Source organism: Eptesicus fuscus, chromosome 14 (genome assembly GCF_027574615.1).
Source record: "Eptesicus fuscus isolate TK198812 chromosome 14, DD_ASM_mEF_20220401, whole genome shotgun sequence".
Lineage (NCBI taxonomy): Eukaryota > Metazoa > Chordata > Mammalia > Chiroptera > Vespertilionidae > Eptesicus > Eptesicus fuscus.
In genome coordinates, this window is record NC_072486.1 from 12,560,839 (window position 1) to 12,584,766 (window position 23,928).

The following is a 23,928-nucleotide window of genomic DNA, read 5'->3' on the forward strand; positions in this document are numbered from 1 at the left end:
TCAGACAAAGTCTTTGAGGAAAAAGCAGGGGGTGCTGCCCCCCAAGACCTTCAGTGGAAAGCAGGTGACACTTTATTTTTCTATCCCACACCATTCATTACACAGTCCATGCTTTCCCCTCTAAGATGTAATCTCTCTCTCATAAGACAGGTTGCCATATGTGTGTGGATATATTTTTGGGGTTGCTATTCTTGTCGATTAATCTATTTTCCTAATGCTAACCCAATACCACACTGCCTTCATTACAGATTTATAAGAAATCTCCTCCACTCCCTTTCTCTCCTGAAACTAGTTTTTCTTTGTTAAAATGACTAACTCTTCATTGAAATAGAGCAATGCTTACATTGCACTTATTTTTTGTATCTATCGAAAGTATGTTATGTTATACTTCCTATCCTTACATCGCTCTCTGATGTCCCAAGGTTATCAACTACACCCCAATCCTAGAAGCAACACTGAAAACGTGGATGACTGGTCACAAGGCGGTCTGGGAAACAGTGGCAGTGAGGAAGAAAAGGCCATTATCACGGAGAAAGAGGTTTCTAGCATATGGTCCGATGGTGAATCAGATTTGGCTTTTTTAATGACACAAAGAAAAATCCTTTCTGATGTATTTTTGTGACAGACTTCATATATTTATGTAATGTGTTTTAGTTACACGTGTGTATCCTCAGAATATCAGATTAAAACATCTATGTTGGAATTTACATATTGCAAAATATGGACCTAAACAGTATTTAAAACCTCACCGCAAACTGGAACTTAACACGAAAGGAGACTATTTGGGAACATGGGGGACTTGGAGAGAAGAGCTAGGACGTTTACCTGGAAGTGAGGCTCTTTGAGTATACCAACCAGTTCTGCCACATTTTCATCCACACTGATTAGAGGAGTGATATCTTCAAGAATTTCATTGACTAATTCCAAGTTATTGTCGCTGACAGCTTCTAGTTTTGAATCTTCCAGCCTCTCATGAGCCTTTGAAAAGACGGTATAGGAAAAGTAATAACACATATTGTTTGACTCCAGACTGTGGTTTTCCTCTTGATTTGCTTCTTTTCATAAAGTTTTAAAAGATATGACTTAAAAGTGTGATTCATTGAAACCAAATTTAATATTTCAATCAGAGGCAATATATAGATTTTTTTAAGTAAATGTTTTCATGCAGTATAATAAATCTTGGCCTCTATTCCTATCCTAGGCCATGAAAAACTCATTTTTATAATTAAACTATGAAAAAGAAAACATGAAATAGGCCATGCCAGGTTGGCATGGCTCAGTGGTTGAGCATCGACCTATGAACCAGGAGGTCATGGTTCCATTTCCGGTTGGGGAACATGCCCGGTTGCAGGCTCGATCCCCAGTAGGGGACGTGCAGGAGGCAGTTGATCAATGATTCTCTCTCATCATTGATGTTTCTATCTTTCTCCCCTTCTCCCTTCCTCTTTCTGAAATCAATAAGAAACAACAACAAAACTAAATAGGCCACATGACAATAAAAAACACATTTCTTATCCAACAGAATTTCCTAATGACTTTCTAGTCTAGGCTCAAACTCTAGATGAAGCTTTATTAGGAACATAATCATTATATAAATCACCATTCAAAAAATCATAAAAATCATTTTGGGAAACTCAGAGTCCAAATTAGCAAATAAATCAGTTTGGGGAAGCAGTTCTTGAACTGGACCTTGAAGGACGGTGGTATTTCATGTCTAAATATCTTAAGCTGTTTTTTATAAATCTCATAATCTTTTCCACATAAAGTGGACCATGAATCACACTGTCACGGAAAATCAGTAGTCCTAATTACCCTTTCATTGAAGGAGTAAAGCAGAGTTTTACATTCAAACTGAGAATGAACACTATGCAGTCTTCATATTTCAGTGTTCTCTGTGTTTCTGATAAATGCTTGCAGTCTGATTCTGAAGATAGCAAGTCATAATTATTAAGATTTAGTTTATAAATGAAACCATGTAAGATGCCGTCTTACACATAATATTTTAAGATTCATTTCTGTAAATGCTGAAGGAAAATCCAAATATCAAGTGGCAACTATCAATTACACTTTGATACCTATAATACTTAAATGTTATTTCTATCATAGAAAGAATCCTTCAGAGTCCAAATACACATTTTAACTTTTAAAATGCAATTTTTCACTTAAATGTATTTTTTCCTAGGTGATTCACAAAGTAAAGCAAGTTTTTAAGTGGAATGGGGGGCTATATCTTAAGCAACATTTTAAAGAAACACCTCAGAAGAAATTTTAAATCACATGCAATAAACTGATAAAGAAGAAATTATAACTGCTTTTAAACACAGAAAAATGTCAAAAGACCAAATGTAATTTAAATAGAAGGAAAAGTTTCTATTATATTTAGATAAGAAAAAAATAATAAGACTAGAAATGCAACAGAGAATGAGAATAGGCAAGTGTGTAATATTTTGAAAGTCTGATTAGAATAGGATAATGAAGACATTCAATACATATCATGGAATAAATATCAACATTGGAAAAAACTAAAGTAACATAATTAGTTAACTCTTATTTAAAAAAAAGCAAGAATTACTATTTTAATACTGATACTTACTTTAATAAATATCTGACTTTGCATCATTAACCTTGCAATATTCTAACTCTCTTATGACAGTACTAGAGGCCCGGTGCACGAAACTCGTGCACGGAGGGGGGTTGTCCCTCAGCCCAGCCTGCACCCTCTCCAATACAGGATCCCTCTCACAATCCAGGACTGCTGGCTCCCAACTGCTTGCCTGCCTGCCTTCCTGATTGCCCCTAACCGGCTTCTGCCTGCCAGCCTGATCACCCCCTAACCACTCTGCTGCCAGCCTGTTTGCCCCCAACTTCCCGCCTCTGCCGGCCTGGTCACCCCTAACTGCCCTCTCCTGCAGGGTTGATCAACTCCAACTGCCCTCCCTTGCAGGCCTGGTCCTTCTCAACTGCCCTCCCTTGCAGGCTGGGTGCCTACCAACTGCCCTCTCCTGCTGGCCATCTTGTGGTGGCCATCTTGTGTCCACATGGGGGCAGGATCTTTGACCACATGGGGGCAGCTATATTGTGTGTTGCAGTGATAATCAATCTGTATATTACTCTTTTATTAGATAGGATAGAGGCCTGGTGCAGGGGTGGGGGCCAGCTGGTTTGCCCTGAAGGGTGTCCCGGATCAGGTGGGGGTTCCCTTGGGGCATGGGGCAACCTGAGCGAGGGGCCTGTGGTGGTTTGCAGGCCAGCCACGCCCCCTGGCAACCCAAGCGGAGGCCCTGGTATCTGGAACTTATTTTCCTTCTACAATTGAAACTTTGTAGCCTGGAGCGGAGCCAAGCCTGGGGCTTCCTCTGAGGCCGGCAGCCATTTCTGTTGGGGTTATAATTGAAACTTTGTTGCCTTAAGCGGGTGGGCCCGGCCAGGGTGTGAGGAAAGCTTTGCTTCCCCTGTTGCCGGTGGCAACCCCGGCCTGCTCTCTCAAGCTCCATTCTGCCGCCATTTGTTTGAATTTGTTTACCTTCTATAATTGAAACATTGTAGCTTGAGTGGAGGCTTAGGCCTGGCAAGGGCAGGCGGAAAGCTTGGCTTCCTCTGTTACCTAGGAAACCTTGCTCTCTGTGGCGGTAGCCATCTTGGTTTGGGTTAATTTGCATGCTCGCTCTGATTGGATGGTGGGCGTGACTTGTGGGAGTGGCTTGTGGGCATGTTGGAGGTATGGTCAATTTGCATATTTGTCTATTATTAGGTAGGATAAGAAAGCTTTAGACAAAAAGAAAAAAAGTTAACATTTATTGAGGGCTTGTGCCTGTGTGTGTGTGAGGAACTATATTCTGAGTATAGTGTAAGAGAGTGTATGTGTGTGTTCAGCAAAACTAGGTATGTTATTATCACCCTCCTTACAGACACAGACACTGATGCAAAAAGATAAGGTGATTTGTTTAAGTTCACAATGCTAGTAAGTGGCAGTCTGGTAGTATAACATCAATGCTTGAGCTCTTACCTACACAACTTATTTGACTTCTTCACTATATAGACAGCTATGCTAACATCACCTTTTTGTTACAATAGTAAATGGGATTTTTTTTTTAAATATATAGCTTTTTAGCTCTAAGATTTTGTGAAAGAAATTTAAAGTCAGAATTTATTTAGATTTCAAGAGACAAGAGTACCAACTGGAATTTAATCAAACCAGGACAAAGGAAACTCTGATAGATGAATCACATGCATTTGAATAAATGGTCTTGTTTCCTTTAAGAAAAAGCACTACGAGAAAGCTAGCATAATTCAATAAAAATATATGTCACCTGCCACAAATGCTTGGAAGAACACACAATGACTGGCCTAGCCTTCTTGCATGGCCAGTTCTGAGAACCTTCTTCACAACTGCACCTTAGAAAAATAAACTGCAGAGAAGAAAATGCTCTTCCAGAACTTCCAAGTATTTCACCCAAGCACAGTCCAACCAAGCTTGCAAACAAAAACACACACACCTTTGTAAACAAGAATTGTGGGCTATATCTAAAGTGACAAATACTATTCTCTATTAATGATAATAGAAAAAAGATGAAATGTACGATAAGATCAATGTTGGCGCCGGGCCTCTAGTATATATATAAAACTTCCAGTTGGGCAATCTGCAAGTGGCTACCTAGGGGCCAAAACCTTTATATCATGTGATCTTAGAAAGATTAAGTTTATGAATAAAATAAAGAATCTGCATCATTAATTAGCTCTTTACCAATGGAAAACTTTGCAAAATGTATGGTTTTTCAGAAGTCTCAGGAAAAAACAAGTGGCTAAAAAATGATCAAAGGAGAGGGTGAAATCAATATTCTGGGAATGACAAATGGCTATGTGAAAGAAAGATCAGAGAGCAAGAACCATTTGGTGAACCGGAAGAGTGGGAGGGCAGGGCTGTGAAGCAGTAATGCACTAAGCTTTAGTGATGTATATAAAAATTATTCCAGGAAAATAGTATAAGAGAAAAAAACTGGGCCAAAAATAGCTATGAAAGATGAATGAGTTAAAGAGATTATTACAGAGCTGATATGGAAATAGACTTAAAATACCAGGGTTATGCAAGAGAAAATAAGATTTCAAAAAGTACTAGATATAAGAAGTAAAAAATAGGTGCATGGTCTAATGTAAAAAAAGAAAACCAGCCCCTGAAATCTATATAATTTTATTACCCAATATTATCCCAATAAATTCAATTTAAAAAAAAAAGAAAAGAAAAAAGGAAGTCAGCATTTTGCTATTGTTAAAAATGAAGATAGAGCCAGGATCTTTTTCATAGGGCCCACTACACTATAACATGATGGTTCAGTTATGATTTCCCTAAAATTTTAAATGTGTTGTAACAAATTTTGATGTATACTGAGATTTCATTATGTGGTATTATTTGCTAACTAAGCCTAAGTTGTAACACAATAATATCTGAAAAGACCTCTGTAAAAATACTTTAAAAAAATAATTTAGTAATCTTATGAATAAACCAATATACCTTAGCAAGTGATTTTACGATTGGATTCTCCATAATCCCCTTGAGGAAAATTAGGTCTATCTCTTCTGCTCCCGTAGATGAGGGCAGCTCCGTAAGGTTATCCAACACTTGCTGCATTTCTGCTGAGATAAAAACAACGTATTAAAAAAAACCTTTGGTGAGCACACAATGCAATGTAGAGATGATGTATTATAGAACTGTACACTCGAAACATATGTTATTAACCAATGTCACCTCAATAAATTTTAAAAAGCCTTAAATTCCAAGTCATTATGAAATACGATTATAAAATAATTAAAATAAAAGGGCATCAACAATGAACACTCTTTTGAAAAATCACATTTAAAAAAAATTGAATTGCTAAATATTGTGTTTCAAATTGACTTCCCATGAATTAGTAGCAGGACAGGTTTTTATATGTAATTTGGGCTTTATCCGGCTACCTTATACATGCTTATAATCTTACACTTATTTTATAACTTCAAGTTAAAAAACATTACAGAGGAAGAAATAAGAAATTTTAATAAATAAAATTTAAAAAGTATAGTAATTAGTAATCAAGAAACTTCTATAGCCCTAGCTGGTTTTGCTCAGTGGTCAGAGGATCTCAGGTTCAAATCCAGTCAAGGACACGTGCAGGAGGCAACCAATCAATGTGTCTCTCTCACATTGATGTTTCTCTCTCTCTGTCTCTCTCCCTCCCTTCTACTCTATCTAAGACAATGGAAAAAATATCCCCGGGTAAGAATTAACATAAAAAAAAGAAACTTTCCATAAGCCCAGAATCAGATGGCTTCACTGGTGAATTCTATCAAATATTAAAGAATTAAAACCAATTCTTCACAAACTCTCCCCAAAAAAGGAGAGGTGGAAACACTTCCCAACTATTCTGTGAGATACCAAATCCACACAAAGACATCACAAGAAAATGACAGTCAATATCCTTTATAAATGAAGATGTAAAAATCTTTAATAAAAAACTAGCAAACTGGATCCAGCAACACTGAAAAGGATTTTATACAATGACTAGTACAATTTATCCCAGGAATGCCAGGATGGTTCATCAACATATGAAAATCTATCAATGTAATATACTGTACTATTAATAGGCAAAAACAAAAAACCACACAATATCTCTCTGGATGGACAAAAAACATTTGACATAACCCAATATTCTTTAATGATTAAAAACCATTAACAAATAGAAGGGAAATTTCCCCAACTCGATAAAGAAGATCTATGAAAATTCCCATAGCTTACATGACACTTAAATGGTGAAAGACTGAACAAGGCAAGGAAGTCTACGCTTGCCACTTCTACTCAACACTGTACTGGAGGTTCTAGCTGGAGCAGTTAGGCAAGAAAAGGAAATAAAAGTCATTAAGATTGGAAAGGAATAAGTAAAACTATCTTTTTTTGACACGACCTTATATATTTAAAATCTTAAGGAATATACAAATACATTAGAATAAATGAGTTCAGCAAGGTTACAGGATACAAGATCAAAATACAAAAATCAATTGTGTTTCTATACACTAGCATTGAACAACTTGAAAATGAAATTAAGAAAATCATTCCTTTTACAACAGTATCAAAAATAAAACAATTATTAATAATGTAACAAAAGAAGTGCAAGATTTGTATACTGGAACTATAAAATGTCATTTAAAGAAGACAAATAATAGATATCCCATATTCACAAACTGTTAAGATGGCACTGGCAATATACACAAACTGATTTACAGATTTAATGCAATCCCTATCAAAATCTCAGATGCCTGTTTGTTCGTTTTTGCAGAAATTGGTAAATTGATTCTAAAATTCATATGAGAAATGCAGGGGACACAGAATAGCCAAACAAGCTTCAAAAAGAACAAAGTCGGGAGAGCCATACTTAATTTCAAATCCTACTAAGAGCTACAGTACTCAAGAAAGGCATAGAGATATAACTAACTGAGAATCCATAAATTCATAGTCAATTGATTTTCAGCAAGGGCGACAAGACAATTCGATGAAGGAAAGAATCATCTTTCCAACAAATGGTACTGGGATAACTGAATACGCACATGTAAGAGAGTGAAGCTAGAAACACGCCCTCCCCCCGCTTCATTCAGTATCACTCTTCATTTTATCCAGTTTAATTTTACTAATTTTATCTCCTCTTCATAATTCTTTAGAATAAATCTAATATTGTAGTTGTCTGGTTGTAACATATGATACTTTTATTAAAATAAAACATAAACATTAAAAGTCAAGTTGTATTACTAAGTGGCTTATAATGAAATATAGCAGTTCTTTGTTCCATACTATCTGCTTCTCTCCAACTTATCCCACCTCTCCAAAAGTAACTACTTTGATTTTAAGTTTCTTTTAATCACATCTATGTTTCTGGATAAATGCTCACATTGCTACTTTTTAATTTACCCACTTAGACATTATCTATTCATTTCCTGTTAGAATACTAGACCTGCCCACACAGCCATGTTTTCTGGCCAAGTCTGGCTTGATTTTCCCCCATAAGGAAATGGCCAAGGAGCTCCGGGAAAGCTGAGCGCACACTACAGGGCAATAGTGTGCCACAATGATTTTTAAAACATGCAATACCTGACTACTTAGTCAGGGGCAGTGACCTCTCTTCACGTAGCTTGTCAAGTAAAAAAACAACAGCCAACAAAACAATAAGCCATCGGTGTGAATGAATTAAAATTATACCTTTTTTCTTTTTTGGTCAGATGGGCAAAAAATACGTTTTGGTGTGCTGCAGAATGTTAGCAGTTAGTTTATGTGTGCTGTCAGATGGACAAGGTTGAAAATCGCTGCCGTAAACCCATGAAGTTCTAGAAGCACAGGGTGGGAGGCCCTGGCAACTGGCTGTTCAGGGGAATGTGATGCTGGCGAAGGTCGACAGCAGCCAGGTGTTTGTACGGCTGTTGATTTTTGTGAAGAAGCCAATCATGTACTTTTCAATGAAATCTTGAAGACCTCATTTCCCTGTGGGACTCAGGCCCCCAAAGACTTGAAAGTGGAGACACACTCAACGATTTAGGCTTCAGCGTATCAAGTAGGAACCCCAGCCCCTTGCGGAGGACGATGCAGGACTGCTACAGCTGGAAAGCCCGGAAATCAGCACCCTGCCTGTACAGGAGGAAAGCTCCGGACGCCATCCACGCCAGGCTCCCATTCCTAATGAACAAGAACTCTGCTCCTGCCTGCTAGATCTCGGAAACACCAGTACCCCTTGCGAGGGTGTGCCTCCTTGACAACCTGTTGGAATGCCCTCTGGGGGACACAGGTCTGCAAACAGAGAGAACCTGCACTATCAGCAGGCACTGACTGTGTGGGCCACCCTGGCCAAAGCACCAAGTGAAAGCTCTCAGCAACAACACCAGTCCGCAGCCAAAGACCTAACCCGTCTCCTGAAGTCTCCCCAACACCCAGCAGGTGACATACCTCCCACCAGTCAGAAGAGGACTAGTAAACTTGCAGCACTTCAGCACTTCCGCGAGTTGCAGCGCTTTGTGGACAACTGTTAACACACTGGGGAGCGCTCCGGGAGGGAGCTGAAGGACTCTCGCTGAAGATGGAGCCAGACAGACTGCACTGTGCTTGCAGGCAGCCCCCAGCACATCCGGCTCAGCAGGTGCAGACAGGACCAGCCAAGCCCCATTGAGTCCAAAGCTCAGAGGATCCGTCCCAGCCCTTTCTTACGGGCAGTTTCAGAACATCTGCTAAGACTTTATTTTCCCCTGGTGCACTTTTTTCTCAAGTTGCAGTCAGATATTATTCTTAATGTTCCTGTCAATACTTCTTTAAACATCCCCACTTGGGCCCTAGCCCGTTTGGCTCAGTGGATAGAGCATCGGTCTGCGGATTGGGGGGTCCCAGGTTCGATTCTGGTCATGGACATATGCCTGGGTTGCAGGTTCGATCCCCAATGGGGGGCATGCAGGAGGTGGCCAATCAATGATTCTCTCTCATCATTGATGTTTCAATCTCTCTCTCCCTCTCCATTCCTCTCTGAAATCAATAAAAATATATTTAAAAAATAAAATAGAAGTCCTCACTTGGTTTTTATCTCAGTTTACTTTCCCTGCTCCAGGCTATTTAATCCCAAAGGTGAAAGATGGGGTGAGGGGACTTTGTGTCTTCCAGATCTTCCCCTTTGTACACGGTTAAATGGGACCTATTTGGGGCATCTCAGGGGAAGGCAGACAGAAATTGGTGGGGAGGTTAGGTGAGGTGATGGGTAGGTGTAGAACAAGTTGCCCTGGGGCTCCGGTTAAACCAGGATGTCAAGACATTAACACAACTTCTCTGCCATGCAAGGATCTGTCCTAACACTTTTGTTCTACACTCTGTTGTGAAGAAAATGGACAGTGTTCTGACACCTGGCATAATCCCATGCCCCCTCTTTTACTGAGGTGAAATGTGACAGTATGGAGGAATGGTTTCCCCTAACAAGTCAACTTATTGGCCTGACTTTATATAAATTAATTGTCTAATAAAATGAGCTATTAAAAAATACAATTGTTCTTACTTTAAACTAAATTATCCTAAACACATGACAAAATAATGAGAAAATATATGATATGAGCGATAATTAACCTTATAAAATATTAAAACGTTAACTCAATCTATAATTACTCAGACATGGATAACCACAAGGCAACTCTAGAGTATGTAAAAGCTTAATATATGAGTTAGAAGTTCTCTGTAGTGAGAACCTTGCAAAACTGGGTGGGAGCCAGAGAAATAGGGAAGTGTCCCAATGTACTCAGAGATTCCAGGAAGAAAGGAAAAGTCCCAAAGCTCAGAAGGTCAGATTTTTGCAAGTTCCACTCCTCCTGCATAATCATGAGGACAGACCCTTTAATCAGAAGCTAGATTCAATGACATATAAGTGGGGTTCCTATTTGAGCTGTAGAAAAATTAATATATTTAATCTAGACCCTTCAATTACAAATATGAACAAATCAAGGATCACTTATGAAATTCAAAACACTTATGAAAACGAGCAGCATGAATGCAACTCAACTAATTCAACAAACAGAAGCATTATCTGCCAAAGAAACAGAATTACTTGGGAATGTGTTGGGGAGAGAAAGAAAAGCAAAATGGTTAAAGAAAAATATTAAGTTACAATGTGTGGGAAGATCAAATTGAAGAATTCTCCCACTAGAAAAGGGCAATAAGAAAGTGTAAGAAAACCACTATGGATCATGAAAGACTAAAATTTATAAGGTAATGGGAAATTCAGAAATAGGAAAAAAAATTAATAATAGGGAAAGAAGAAATCAATTTAAAAATAAAGAACCATAGATTTGGTCAATAAGCTGGCTTTTTCAAAAGACCAATAAAAGTAGGCAAATACTTGGCTAGTCTGATTATGATAAGAGAAGACACACATAACATTAGAAATGCAATGAGAAAATAATTGCAGGCATAAAGATTAAAAAGAAAACACAAAGAACTTTATTTATAATTTAGTCAAGTAGAGATTTTCTCGGAAAATGTTAATTATTGACGTTTAGGAGAAAGAGATAAAAATGAAAATAGTTCAAAATAGGAGAAATTGCAAAGGTTTTCAAAGATAACCTTTTATAAAGACATTAGCCCTAGATAGATTTAAGAATATAGTCTATAAAACCTTGAAGAGGTAATTCTTGTTTTTAAAATAAAACATAGAAAAGATTGAAATCTTTCCAACTTCTATATGGATTTCAAAACTCAAAGAAAATTATAAACTAAACTCACTGATGAGAATATATGCAAATATCTTAAACATATTGACAAATTGAATATAACAATGTCTTTAAAAATAACAATTATGAGTCAACTATAGTTTATCCTAGTAATATAAAGATGGTTCAACATTTTAAAAATACATAATATACTTTAATACATGTTCACACTATAAGAAAAAAGACCCCCACAATCATCTCAATGCTTCTAACATGTCAAACAGAACTCAAACTCAGTTCTAATGGAACATTTTACCACAGTAAGAATAGAAGGAAACCACCTTTATGTATCTAATTCATTGGCACCCTTTAGGAGCAGAATACCTATATCCCTGACTTCCCCAATTAGGATCAAGTCTCCTAATACATATTTTCATAGTATTCTACACTTCATAACTCTGACAAACTTGTAATATTTTTGGTATTTGTTTAATGTATAATTTCCTTCCTAAACTAACTCTGAGCACAGAAATCATGTCTGTCTTGTTCAAACCTATATTCCCAGCAACTAGACCACAGTCTGGTACATCCTAAGTTCACGATAATACAGTTTCAGTTACAAAAATGCAACACTGTCCTGTTACCAAAATTAAGACTAGTTTTTAAGTTAAATGTTATTTATAAAATAAAATGTCTCTGTAATACTTGGAATCAGCAAAATGTGGTGTTTAGAAAGCAGTAATCTTAAAGCTATCAATTTCTCACAAATTGTACAAGCCATGAAGAAGGAAGTGGTATCTCTTTCAATGGTTAGCCTACTAAAATGGCAAAATACTTCTTAAATATAAATCTATCTCTAACTTTCTACAATATAGTTCAGTATATGAAGCAAATTTAATAAAACGCACGGTATTTACCCACCTATATTCTGTTCTAAAAGCTTTCTAGAATTGTTTTACATAAGCATTTCTACCAAGTTTTAAAATTAAATAAACTAGTCTTAATAAATTAGAAATAGAGCTTATTTTAATATTAAAAATCCTTTGTAAGCACATTTGGTGGTATATTCACGCCAATTCAACAAACTGAATTCCCTTTTGAAAATGGCAGATAAATTAAGTTTTCATAAGATGTTAAAAATTATTTCTGCAAGAATTTTATAGATAAAATAATTATTTCCCTAGGACACCATGCTGCACAATTTACAGAATCCAGGATATGATAAACAAAATCTCATTCTATGTGCATTTGGAAAGATTTAAGTGTAACTTCAAAGGAAGTCCCTAAAAGTTAGTTAAGATTACTTCTAATGTACTTGCAGTAGAGCAGCAAAATTCTTTAAAAAATACATTTTCGCCGAAACCGGTTTGGCTCAGTGGATAGAGCGTCGGCCTGCGGACTGAAAGGTCCCAGGTTCGATTCCGATCAAGGGCATGTACCTTGGTTGCGGGTACATCCCCAGTAGGGGGTGTGCAGGAGGCAGCTGGTCGATGTTTCTCTCTCATCGATGTTTCTAACTCTTTATCCTTCTCCCTTCCTCTCTGTAAAAAATCAATAAAATATATTTAAAAATAAAAATAAAAACAATAAAAAATAAAAAATACATTTCCAAGGAGTGATATAGAAAAAAAGAACCTACTGAAATTGGATCAACTCAGGTTTCTTTGAGGTTACATTCTGACACAACTATTTTCACACAACTGACTGGACCATGACAGCTGAGCTCTTCTTGTAAACCACTAGTTATGTCAATCAGACAACTGTTTCCTATAATATGACTACTGCTGTCAATACCTTAGCTCTAACTAATATTTTGAAATTCTAATTTGGTGATACTGAATCAAAGAAGAAAAGAAACATTTCGAGGTGCTCAGTTAACTTAGTCAACATTAATTGAGTGCTTATAGGCCACACATAATGTTAGAGCAGTGGTTCTCAACCTTTTTAATGCCGTGACCCCCAACCATAAAATTATTTTCGTTGCTACTTCATAACTGTAATTTTGCTACTGTTAATGAATCGTAATGTAAATATCTGTGTTTTCTGATGGCTCTTAGGCTCTATAGCAGCAGTTCTCAACCTGTGGGTCGCGACTGTAGATCCTAAGACCATCGGAAAACACAGATATTTACATTACGATTCATTAACAGTAGCGAAATTACAGTTATGAAGTAGCAACGAAAATAATTTTATGGTTGGGGGTCACGACAACATGAGGAACTGTATTAAAGGGTCGCGGCATTAAAAAGGTTGAGAACTACTGTGTTAGATGTTGAAGAATACAGAGATACTCTCTTTCCCCCCAAAATTCAATCTGGTAGAGTAGAACACAACGTGTAAACATGTGTATGAAGCACAAGGATAAGAACACTAGGAAGGAGTCACAGTTAGATGATGCAGCATAGTGGTTAAGGACCTGGACTCGGCCACTTAACTAGTCCTGAAAACCCGAGTAAATGATTACCCTCCCCAGGCAGTGTCTTCCACCTGCTAGGAGGAGAACGACAATGGTGTCTGTCTGTCCCACAGGGTTGTTGCTGTTAAATAATACATGGGAAATTCCCAGAACAATACCTCCTATTGCATTATTAACATCGAGGGAGGACAGGAAAGGAGTAAAGTGTTTTAACTCTTTCTTTGATGGAGATGGCAGGGTGACGAGATGGGAAAGAAGGGAGACACTGGTGGAAGGCACCCTCATAGAAATAACCAAACTCGGCTCCTCCTACTGAAGTTCTTGAATGCACGGTCAACATTTCACACCTTGAAACAAAATGAGGAGCTGTATTTTCCAAAGCATTCTCAGGGAGACTCTAAGCTTGGCGTCAACAAAGGGAAAGGACAGGCACAGTGGAGGAGCAGGGCAATTAAGGAACCCCATTCGCAAGAGCTCCCCCCTTTCTGGCCGAACCACCACCAAGTTCTTTCCAGAGATACTGGCTGTTTGTCCTGCCTGGGGGAGGGTCCTAACACGGATGTTGAGTGAGAGGCTGAGGTAAATCTGGTTCTTCATAACAGAACTAAAGGAGGCGGGGGTGCAGGAAAAGACTGTCCAGGAGTGAATACACTAAAGCAGTGTTTCTCAAACAGGAAACTCTTGGCATTTGGGGAGCAAATATTCTTTCTGCACAGGACTGGTCTCCACCAGATGCCTGTATGTTTCATAATTATGAAAACCAAACTTCCCTCACACCCTTCCTAACACTCCAGGAGTAGCACCACTGTCTCCCCTTCTGTTCTGCCAACTTAAAGCATTGCATTAATATTAATATTAACGTGTTCTATCTCGGTAAGTTCTTAACTTAGCTATTCTGAGGGCTCCCAGCTTGCTCACCTGCTCTTGCCTTCAAATGTAAAGGAGAAGCCTGCCTGAGGACAGGCTCACCACTCAGTCCTACCCACGCCTCCCATTTCAGAGAGGGCTGCCTGCACGGCTACAGAGGAAATCCTCATCAGACAGACATTCTCGATGAACCAACCTACTCCCTCACTTGTAAGTATAAGCCAAGTATTCCAGATCACCAGACATTTGAAGAAAATATCAGTGAGAGTAGACAGAGCTGAAAAGACTAAACTAGGGGGGGAAACAGATGGTACTGAGAACAGAACTTTACAACTTATTTTTACGAGCATTCTCGGAGGTCCGTGAGAGACTATTACACTCTTAAAGGAATGGGCCAATAAGAGGGAGAAAATGGAGCAGCCCCAGAATAAGAAGAAGTTCCTGGCAATTAAAAATCTTGTCACACTGTTTAAAAATCAAACATCACACTAAATGGCAGAAGAAAATTGAAACTGCTAATAGGAAAAAGCAAGTCAGAGTAAACTCCCAAATGCAGACCAAAGAGGAAAAGATGGAAAATATGAAAAAACTGAAAACATAGGCCAAGTCCAACAGGACCTAGCAGGAGCTTCACAAGACAAGATCAGAGACAAGACGGGAAAGAAATAGCTGAAGAAATAATAGAAAAAAGCCCCTGCGTTTTTTGGTTTTATTTTGTTAATTTTCACTTGAGGATATTTTTCCATTAATTTCTAGAGAGAGTGGAAGGGAGGGGGAGCGACAGAGAGAGAGAAGCATCAGTGTGAGAGAGAAAGACACTGATTGGTTGCCTTCCCAGGGCGGAGGACAGAGCCTGCATCAGAGGGACGTGCCATTGAATGGAATCAAACCTGGGAGCCTTCAGCACGTGGGCCAACGCTCTATCCACTTGGCCAAACTGGCTTGGGCAAAACGTCCCTGAGTTTTCAATGACAAACAAAACGTCAGGATGAAAGGCTTGCCAAGTGCAGAGCAGACAGAATGAAAAGGAGCCAAACATGGACACATCTATAAAAACTCCAGGCCCGGCCGGCATGGCTCAGTGGTTAACATATTGCATATTCCTTCTTCCTATTCTTATCCCCCAAATATTGCTGCACAATTCTATTACTGACCATTCCTATGAACCAGGAGGTCACGGTTCAATACCCAGTCAGGGCACATGCCTGGGTTGCGGGCTCGATTCCCAGTAGAAGGCATGTAGGAGGCAGCCCATCAATTATTCTCTCTCATCACTGATGTTTCTCTCTCTCTCTCTCTCCCTCTCCCTTCATCTCTGAAATTAATAAAAATATATTTAACAAAACAAACAAGCAAACAAACAAACAGAAAACAACAAAGAAAGCTATAAAACATGGACAAAAGAGTAACTGATTTAGCAGACCCAAAGTGGCCAAACTCTAAAGTAGCTGCTAGGAAAGCAGAAAATTCCATTCATAAAACAAAATCTTCCAAAGGCTCAGGAGCACAAGTTACCTGAGGTGCACAAGTTACCTGAGGTGAGGTGAACTACAATCAAGAGACCCAGGTAATACTAGGTCAGTATTCATCAGTCAACTGCAGTTGCCTTTCTCTATTCCTGTATTTCCATTGTCTTGGAATTACTACCTATTTGCTTAGGTTTTCATTATACTACTTATCAACAATTCAACCCCATTCTCCTTGCAGGGTAATAATTGCTGGCCCCTCACCCTCCATCACACAGGACTGAAAAATAGAGGTCTACATTCTGGAGAAAGTAAGATAAAAAGTGTACAGGCCAATGAACTCATATGGGAAATGGGGCCGCGGAATACTGAGACAACACCTTCACCCGCTTCACCCCTCTGACTACCAAAGCATCTGGCCCGGCCTGTACCTTCCAGGCGGATGTGAAGGGTATATGCTCGAGAATATGACCAGCCTGAGAGGAAAGACACAGACATCAAGGTCAGGTATTAACCCCAAACAATCCAGTCACAGAATGGCTACAGAGGAGCTCAACATGCAGACAGAGCTTCCCCACTCTTAACGACGAGCTAATAACCCTGGGGTATTAGATGCCGAGAAAAGCCTGCAACATGAAAGATAGACAAGAACAAACAACCAAACAGGTAAAATCGACTTGAAACTATTCAGAGTGAAGAAAACAGCCAGTAAATATCTCAGAGAAATAAGAGAATATTGTATTCATGAAATGACAGTAAGACTGGTATAGAAGAACACCCAGAGGAAACAAAAGAGCTTAGAAATAGAAAAGCAAAAGCAGAAATAAAAAAATGATTAAAACTGAAAAAAATCAAGAGTTAGCAACATAAGCATGCCATTTACTGATACGGAGCTAAATGCAAGAAAATCAGCTAAAAGTTCAAAGTGCCAGCCTCCGGGGAGCAAGAATCACAGATAAAGAGAACTGAGGATCATTGTTAGTCCTTCACCTCTACGCATTAACAATTAAAGAAATTAAAACCTACAAAAATACATCTCTCATGTGTACAGGGTAAACTGTTTAAATGCAGAAAAATCAGAGAATTGTAAGCATTCTTCTAAAATTAAAAACAAACAAGGCTTTTTTTTTTTTTTTTTTAGGCAAAAGCTTGGGGAAGACCAAGTTATCCTTGGATGACACGTTTTATTATATTCTTCTTTATATGTATTATGGCATGACATATATTTTAGTAAAACATTCCACTAAAATATAATGTGTAAAACCAATATTTAAAAATCTATGAGCATTTTCAATTTTTAAAACCTGTATATTCTCTATTTTCATAGGTATAAAGATTTAACTTAAAAGAAAATTCTTTAGTCGATCTTAATTCACCATAAAACTGCTTCCATTCACTGCCATGTTTATCTAGTGCAGTGATGGCGAACCTGTGACACGCGTGTCAGCACTGAAAGGTTCCAGGTTCAATTCTGAGGCGGCCGCATGCCGAGGATGAAACATTCGCTGCTCCTGAGGATGAAACATTTGCGAAATAATGTTTTTTCCTCAAAGTGACACACTACCCGAGTTATGCTCATTTTTTTGGCGAAGTCTGACACACCAAGCTCAAAAGGTTGCCCATCACTGATAGTGTCAACCCACATGATTGTCCTTAACTCACACACTACCAGGTCCACTCCAATGAGGAACTGCAGCTAAAAGTCACTGATCTATAATCAAACATAATTCAGATTATAGCACTATGTTAAACTAACATGAGACAGATCTCTCTATCTAAAAAATATTTTATAAACTTCTAGATTAGCTATCAAATTACAATATTTTATTCTTATCTCACTTAGCACTCAAGCTGGTCTTCAATTTTACTTACACCAGCTTTTGAAGCACTGAGCAAAACACCACATACAAGTAAATACAAGACACTGCATTAAAAATAAGCACATAACATTTTTGTTGATGGAAACATTCTCTTCTCAAAGATATAACGCTGCTCAATCATGCCCTCCGGATAGGAATGCTCTGTCAGAAGACAGGGGAACACAGGCTCCCCACGTAAGGGGTCTTTGTACGAAATGTCAAAATATAGTTGACCAAAAAAAATTTTTAAATATCCTATATAATAAAAGGTTAATATGCAAATTGACCAAACAGCAGAACAACCAGTCGCTATGACACACACTGACCACCAGGGGGCAGACGCTCGACGCAGGAGCTGCCCCCTGGTCAGTGTGCTCTCACAGGGGGAGCGCCGCTCCACCAGAAGCTGGGCTCATGGCTGGCGAGTGCAGCGGCGGTGGCAGGAGCCTCTCCCATCTCTGCGGCAGCACTAGGGATGTCCGACTGACGGCTTAGTCCTGCTCCCCACGGGACTAAGCTGTCAGTCGGACATCCCCCAAGGGCTCCTGGATTGCAAGAGGGCGCAGGCCGGGCTGAGGGACCCCTCCCTGCGCCCCCCACCCCTGGCCCCGAATGCACGATTTTCGTGCACCGGACCTCTACTATATATATATATATATAGTTTAAATGTTAGAAAACTTTGATTCCATGTGTCCCCATAAAAACCTTACATAGAATAGCCTTACTAATTATTTAACAAAGATTTAGAAATTTAGCAAGTCCAAAGAGGTACTATACAGCCTATCCAAAAGGAGAGATTATTTTAGGCTTTAACCTCACATTTCTTATCTGGAAGACTTCCCGGCTGTAAGAAAGAAACTTAAGGAATATGCAATATGTTCAAAGTGGTGAAAAAGCACTCTAAGTAGATGAAATGACAATTGAACACTAGTACTATTTTAATCTTTCTCACTGCAAATTCCCCGATGGCACGCATGAACACCAGACCAACCGGACATCCTTGCCAGCCCCTCACTTCCAGCAATTAATTAAGGATTGAGTGGATAGGTATTTTGAGAACGTTGGTAACAAAATGAACTAACAAGATTGTAATCAGTGTAGTTTTTTCATAAATCTTCAAAAGGTTACATAAAGATACTGTTTCAAATATTGCAGAATGTTGTACAAGTCATTTTCTATAATGATAGTTTCCTGCTTTAACAGAACTTCCTTTATATGCTTTGTTAGGTCTGATAAAATGGCATTAATGGTGTAGTTTACATTTAGACTCAGTGAAAAGAGTCCCCAGTGGCCTGGCTATCAGGTGCCTGCACTCATTTCAATATAGGTCGCCCAGGACAAAATGGCCGGGGAATCCAGTTGGTCTTCATACCCCCTCACCGCTCATTCCCACAGCTCTTTCCTCCAACTCAGCGCCCTTCTTCCTATGCTTATCCCCAGATTTTTCAATATGCTCAAGTTTCCCTGGATCTCCAAAAATCAAGGTCCCAAATATTGCTGCACAATTCTATTACTTACCATTTCTAGGGTTTCTCTCACATCCCTCTATTTAAAACATTTATTACACTAACTAAATTGTCTGCAGATGATTTTGACAGAAGGGAAAGGAAAAAAGAGGCTATCATTTATTGGTTAGCGATTCCCAGCCACTTGTAGAATCAAACATACCAGCGCTTCCTTACCGTCTTCTCAAATCTCAGAAGAAAATATATCCTCTCCTCTGCCACAGGGCTGCTGCCTATGCAAGAAGCAAGTCCCACCAACCCACTGTGGGACCATGACCCAAGGGTTATCCTTCTACTGTTAACTTCAGTATTTTTCTTTAATACGCGCACATTTATAAATGTGCTAACATCTTCATCCTTCAGTAACAATTTCTTAAAAGCCCTATTTTGAACCCCCCTTCCTTCTTAAGTCACAGCCTTCTCTCTCCTTTTCTCCAGCACACTGGGTATCATTTCTTTGGTTCTCCACCTTCCCCATCTCGGCCACTACTGTCTTCCTACCACTACACCCTTGACTTTCTACAGTAAGTTTAGGAATGGCCTAATCACACATCCTGCTGAGGACAGACCTTCACTCACTACTGATAGTGCCCCTCCGGTTCTCATTCTTTACCTGAGTGATCTCATTCACTTCTAGGGCTTCAGCTAGTTTCCATGAGTATGATTTCCAACTCTGAGTTACAGGTCTCACCTTTCTCGGATACCTTCTTAACATACGTCCCCTGGGAGTCCCAAAGTCTTTATCGTTTTCAAAACTCCTCACCCTAACTACTCCTCATACTGTAGATTCTAGCTCTCATTATTATGACATCACCTCCCATCCATTCTCCAAAGCTTAAAATCTCAGAATCATCGGTTTTTCTCTTCTCCCTACCCTCCAGACATCGTACTTCTTCCCCAAATCTTTCCTTTCTCTTTAATGTTTCATTAGTCTCAAATTCATCCTCAACACAATTTCCACTCTCCAACTTCTGGTTTAGTTTTTATCTTGCTTTGTCTGAACTATTTTAAAAGCCTCTTAATTGGTCTACTAATCTCCAATCTTTCTCCACCCTAGTCCCTGCTCCAGACTATATCCGTAAGTATTCTGGTTAAAGTGCAGAACTCAGCCAGAGAAAAGTTAGACATACATTCTTTTTTAAACAACTCAAATAAATCGTGTTGTTCCTAATCTGCTCTCACAATGTAGTAGCCCTGCTTTGAATAAATTTGTATTAACCTAACCACTAACAAAGCCGGTCAAAGTTTCATTATTTTATTACAAGAAAATATGAAGAAGTGTAACTGAATCAGCAGAATTATCTGAAAGTGCTTTTACACAACTAAGAAACACAAAACGTGACTACAGAATCATGATCCAGATGCTATTAAATATTCAAATTTGCATCTTTTTTAGTATCTCAAAACTAGATTTTAGGTTTATTTTTTTCTAGGTAACAGTTTATATATGCACTTACAAATACCTAGAATTCATAATACCGCCATCCATCTAGCTCAGTTGGTTAGAGTGTCGTCCCTATGTGCCAAGGTTGTGGGTTTGACCCCCCAGTCAGGGCACATACAAGAGTCAACCAATGAATGCATAAGTAAGTGGAACAAATCAATGTTTCTCTCCCCTCCTTCCTCTCTCTCTCTAAAATCAATAAAATAAAAAGTAAAGGGAGAGAGAGCTATCCTGCTCATTAAACACAGATCCTTCCTTCAAAGCACCAAGGACAGAAGCCGTGCACATGACTACTGCGGAATTCCTACTCAGATATTTCTCAGGTAATGTGTCTCCAGACTTAAAGCAGGCTTACTGATGCTGGTTGTGTGCTCATGCAATGAGGACCTGACACCTCTTTGGGGAGGCAGCAGCTGCAACACCATGCTCTCCATGGCTGGCAGAAGCCCAAGGAAGGACTCAAGATTCACCAAAGAACGTATATGCATGTATGTATAACGGATGGACAGAGACAATAGTGTGGTGAAGGCCTGGTGTGTGTGGCGGGGGGAGGAGGAGTTAAAGGTGAGGGCGAGGACATCCGTAATACTTTCAACAATAAAGATAAATTGTAAAAAAAACAATAAGCATGCACATTTGAAGTGGTGGGGTAGGACAGTTCTGGGGTGCAGTTCAAAAACATATCACTTGGTAAACTAATGAATCCTATTGTCAACAACTGATCTATCTACACAGAATGGTCACCAGAGGGGACAGGGATCAGGGAGTGGTACACCTAAAACTAACATGTAAGTAGAAAAAACAACAATTGATCTATCAATGAGGTAGATCAGTTTTAGATCGACAGAAGGCCAATCAATGAAACATTTCCACTGATGACAATCAAAGATTAAGATACAATTGATGTGTACTAGAAGGAGACAGGAACTATTTACAATGAAGAAAATTCAGAACACATCCACACTCACTCGCACCCAGGCATGCATGCAATTTGGACCCACCATCCTGACTGCTATGGAGAAGTTTCCTCATACTTTGGTTTCCATCACTGCTCCTTTATGGCATATAGGATTGCTAGCATACACAGGCTTATTGCACTTACGTTTTACTAAATGGCCAATGTGTTTAGAGCAACATCAAACTGAGTTAGGTTAAGGAAAAATGAAGTGGTTCTTTGAAAATATTCCCCTTTCTCCATTAGTGATATATTCATTCAATTTTTATCTTTATATTCCAATGAGTTATTTTGCTCTGTTTGACACAACAATAAAACCAAACAAAAATCCTTGCATTCTTTGTTTCATTCTAGAATTTCAATGTTTTTCACTTATTATGAAACCATGATAAACCATTTTGTATGTAGTTGTTATATGTAGGAGAATTTTATCAATAAGCAGGAATATATTCAATTCTAAAAAAATACTACCAGATGCTCTTTTCTTTAAGTGAAGCATTTTATTTAAGCTTCTTGCATATAGAAAAATTAGAACAGGTTCAAATACCGTCAGAAAAAATTCTTGCATAAAATAGCTAGAACCAACACTCCCAGAAAAAAACCTGGACTCAAGAACTAGCTCAACCCAGGAAGCACCTTGAGCACATGAAAAGCCCTCATGCAAAAGAAAGTACTTAAGAAGTCAAGAGGCCTTCAGAATCTGGAAATAGGGTGATTCCTTAAGAAATAAACTGTCAAAGGAAACACAAGACAAATAAATTTAGCAGAGAAAAGGCCACCCTAAGAGGAAATAGTTAAAAGTATTTGGAAATATTTGTCTAAGCAAAGTGTCTAAGATATATCCTAAGATAAGAATACAATAATAAAAACAAACAAACAAAACAGTGACAATCAAGTTCATTGTGAGCTGTTGGAACAGAGTGTGTTAACAGAAGGACAGTATCTGGTCAAGCCTAGAAAAAAGGGAGTAATAAATTGACCCAGGTCTCTCAATTTCCCAGGGAGAACTTGTCTACTCTGTATCCCAGGGTTCTCAGTCTTGGCACTACTGACATATTGGGCCAGATAATTCCTCGTTATGGAGAGCCATCCAATGAATTGTTCTAATAGCATCCCTGACCTCTACCTCTTAGATGCTAGTAAGCACCCTCATCCCCACCCCAACTGTGACAATCAAAAAATGTCTTCAGATGTTACCAAATGTCCCATGGGGGGCAAAACTGCCCCCTTAAAAATCAGTGATATATTCCAAATAATGCAATTAGATGCACCAAGCTAATATAGTTTGATATTTCTAGCATCAAAATCATTCTGCTTTTTTTGCTCATCTATTAAATGTCTCATAATAATTTAGCTTTCTAGAGAAAAGTGTAATGTTGCAAGAGGTCTATACTATACAGTTCTTTGGTGAAATTAAAAAAAAAACCTTTATGTTTTCTGATAATAAAAATGAAATCACACACTGCTCATATTTCCCTACAACTTCTAATATTGTTTTAAGTAGATGTCATGCATTTGGACATTATAAAAATTGTTAATTCTTCTAAAAATCGTTATTCCTTGTTTAATATTCTGATCTTCCTTACCACTATCAGTATCTTGATTTTCTAAGTTTCCCCTTTTCCTACTTTATACAGTTCCTCTGCCCCTCTCCACTACAACACCCACACAGATCGTGTCATCATTACTGTAAATTGAAAGTTGACAGTATTATCATGCAGGATAAATGAAATGAATTAATACCCAGGTAAATGGTCTTAAAAGAACATTTTTATTTTTTAATAATAATGTAGTTGGGAACACCTGCTTAAATCTAGGTAATATAACAACTTATTTTAAAAAATAAGAATCTAAATGAACCTTTACAACATGATCAGGGCTTATTTTGTTCCCAAGCCCTGAAAATCTATGGACTGTCCTTTACCTAGGAATCCCTTAGAAACTTCAAAATAGCTCTACATGCCATTTGGTTGGCCATGGTGAGCTCACTCTTTCCCTATATTCATCTTTCCCTCCCCTTCCCTCTGCCACCACAGTCTTTCAAGTCCTCACCTCGAAATCATTACCTCACCTTTAAATTATCACTTCGAGGCTTTGCCCACTTATTGTCTCTTTCACGGTGGTCCACTCAACATAAGACTATCGTTCTAGTACACAGATCATGTTAAAATATCGTTTTAACCACAACAGTGCACTAGAAAAACATGGTTTTCTGTCAGTTGGGAA

The 23,928-nt window shown here is 38.5% G+C and overlaps 1 protein-coding gene across 1 annotated transcript in view; it reads right to left on the bottom strand.

The window, feature by feature from the left end:
• PALS2 (protein associated with LIN7 2, MAGUK p55 family member) overlaps window positions 1-23,928 on the bottom strand; it is a 59,170-nt gene that overhangs the window by 22,716 nt on the left and 12,526 nt on the right. The window contains exons 2-3 of the mRNA XM_054726001.1: window positions 5,510-5,628; window positions 826-978 (exon numbers count right to left, since the gene is read on the bottom strand). Of these exons, the coding sequence (XP_054581976.1) occupies window positions 826-978; window positions 5,510-5,626 (270 nt within the window). The 5' untranslated portion in view covers window positions 5,627-5,628. The remainder of the gene's footprint in view (window positions 1-825; window positions 979-5,509; window positions 5,629-23,928) is intronic.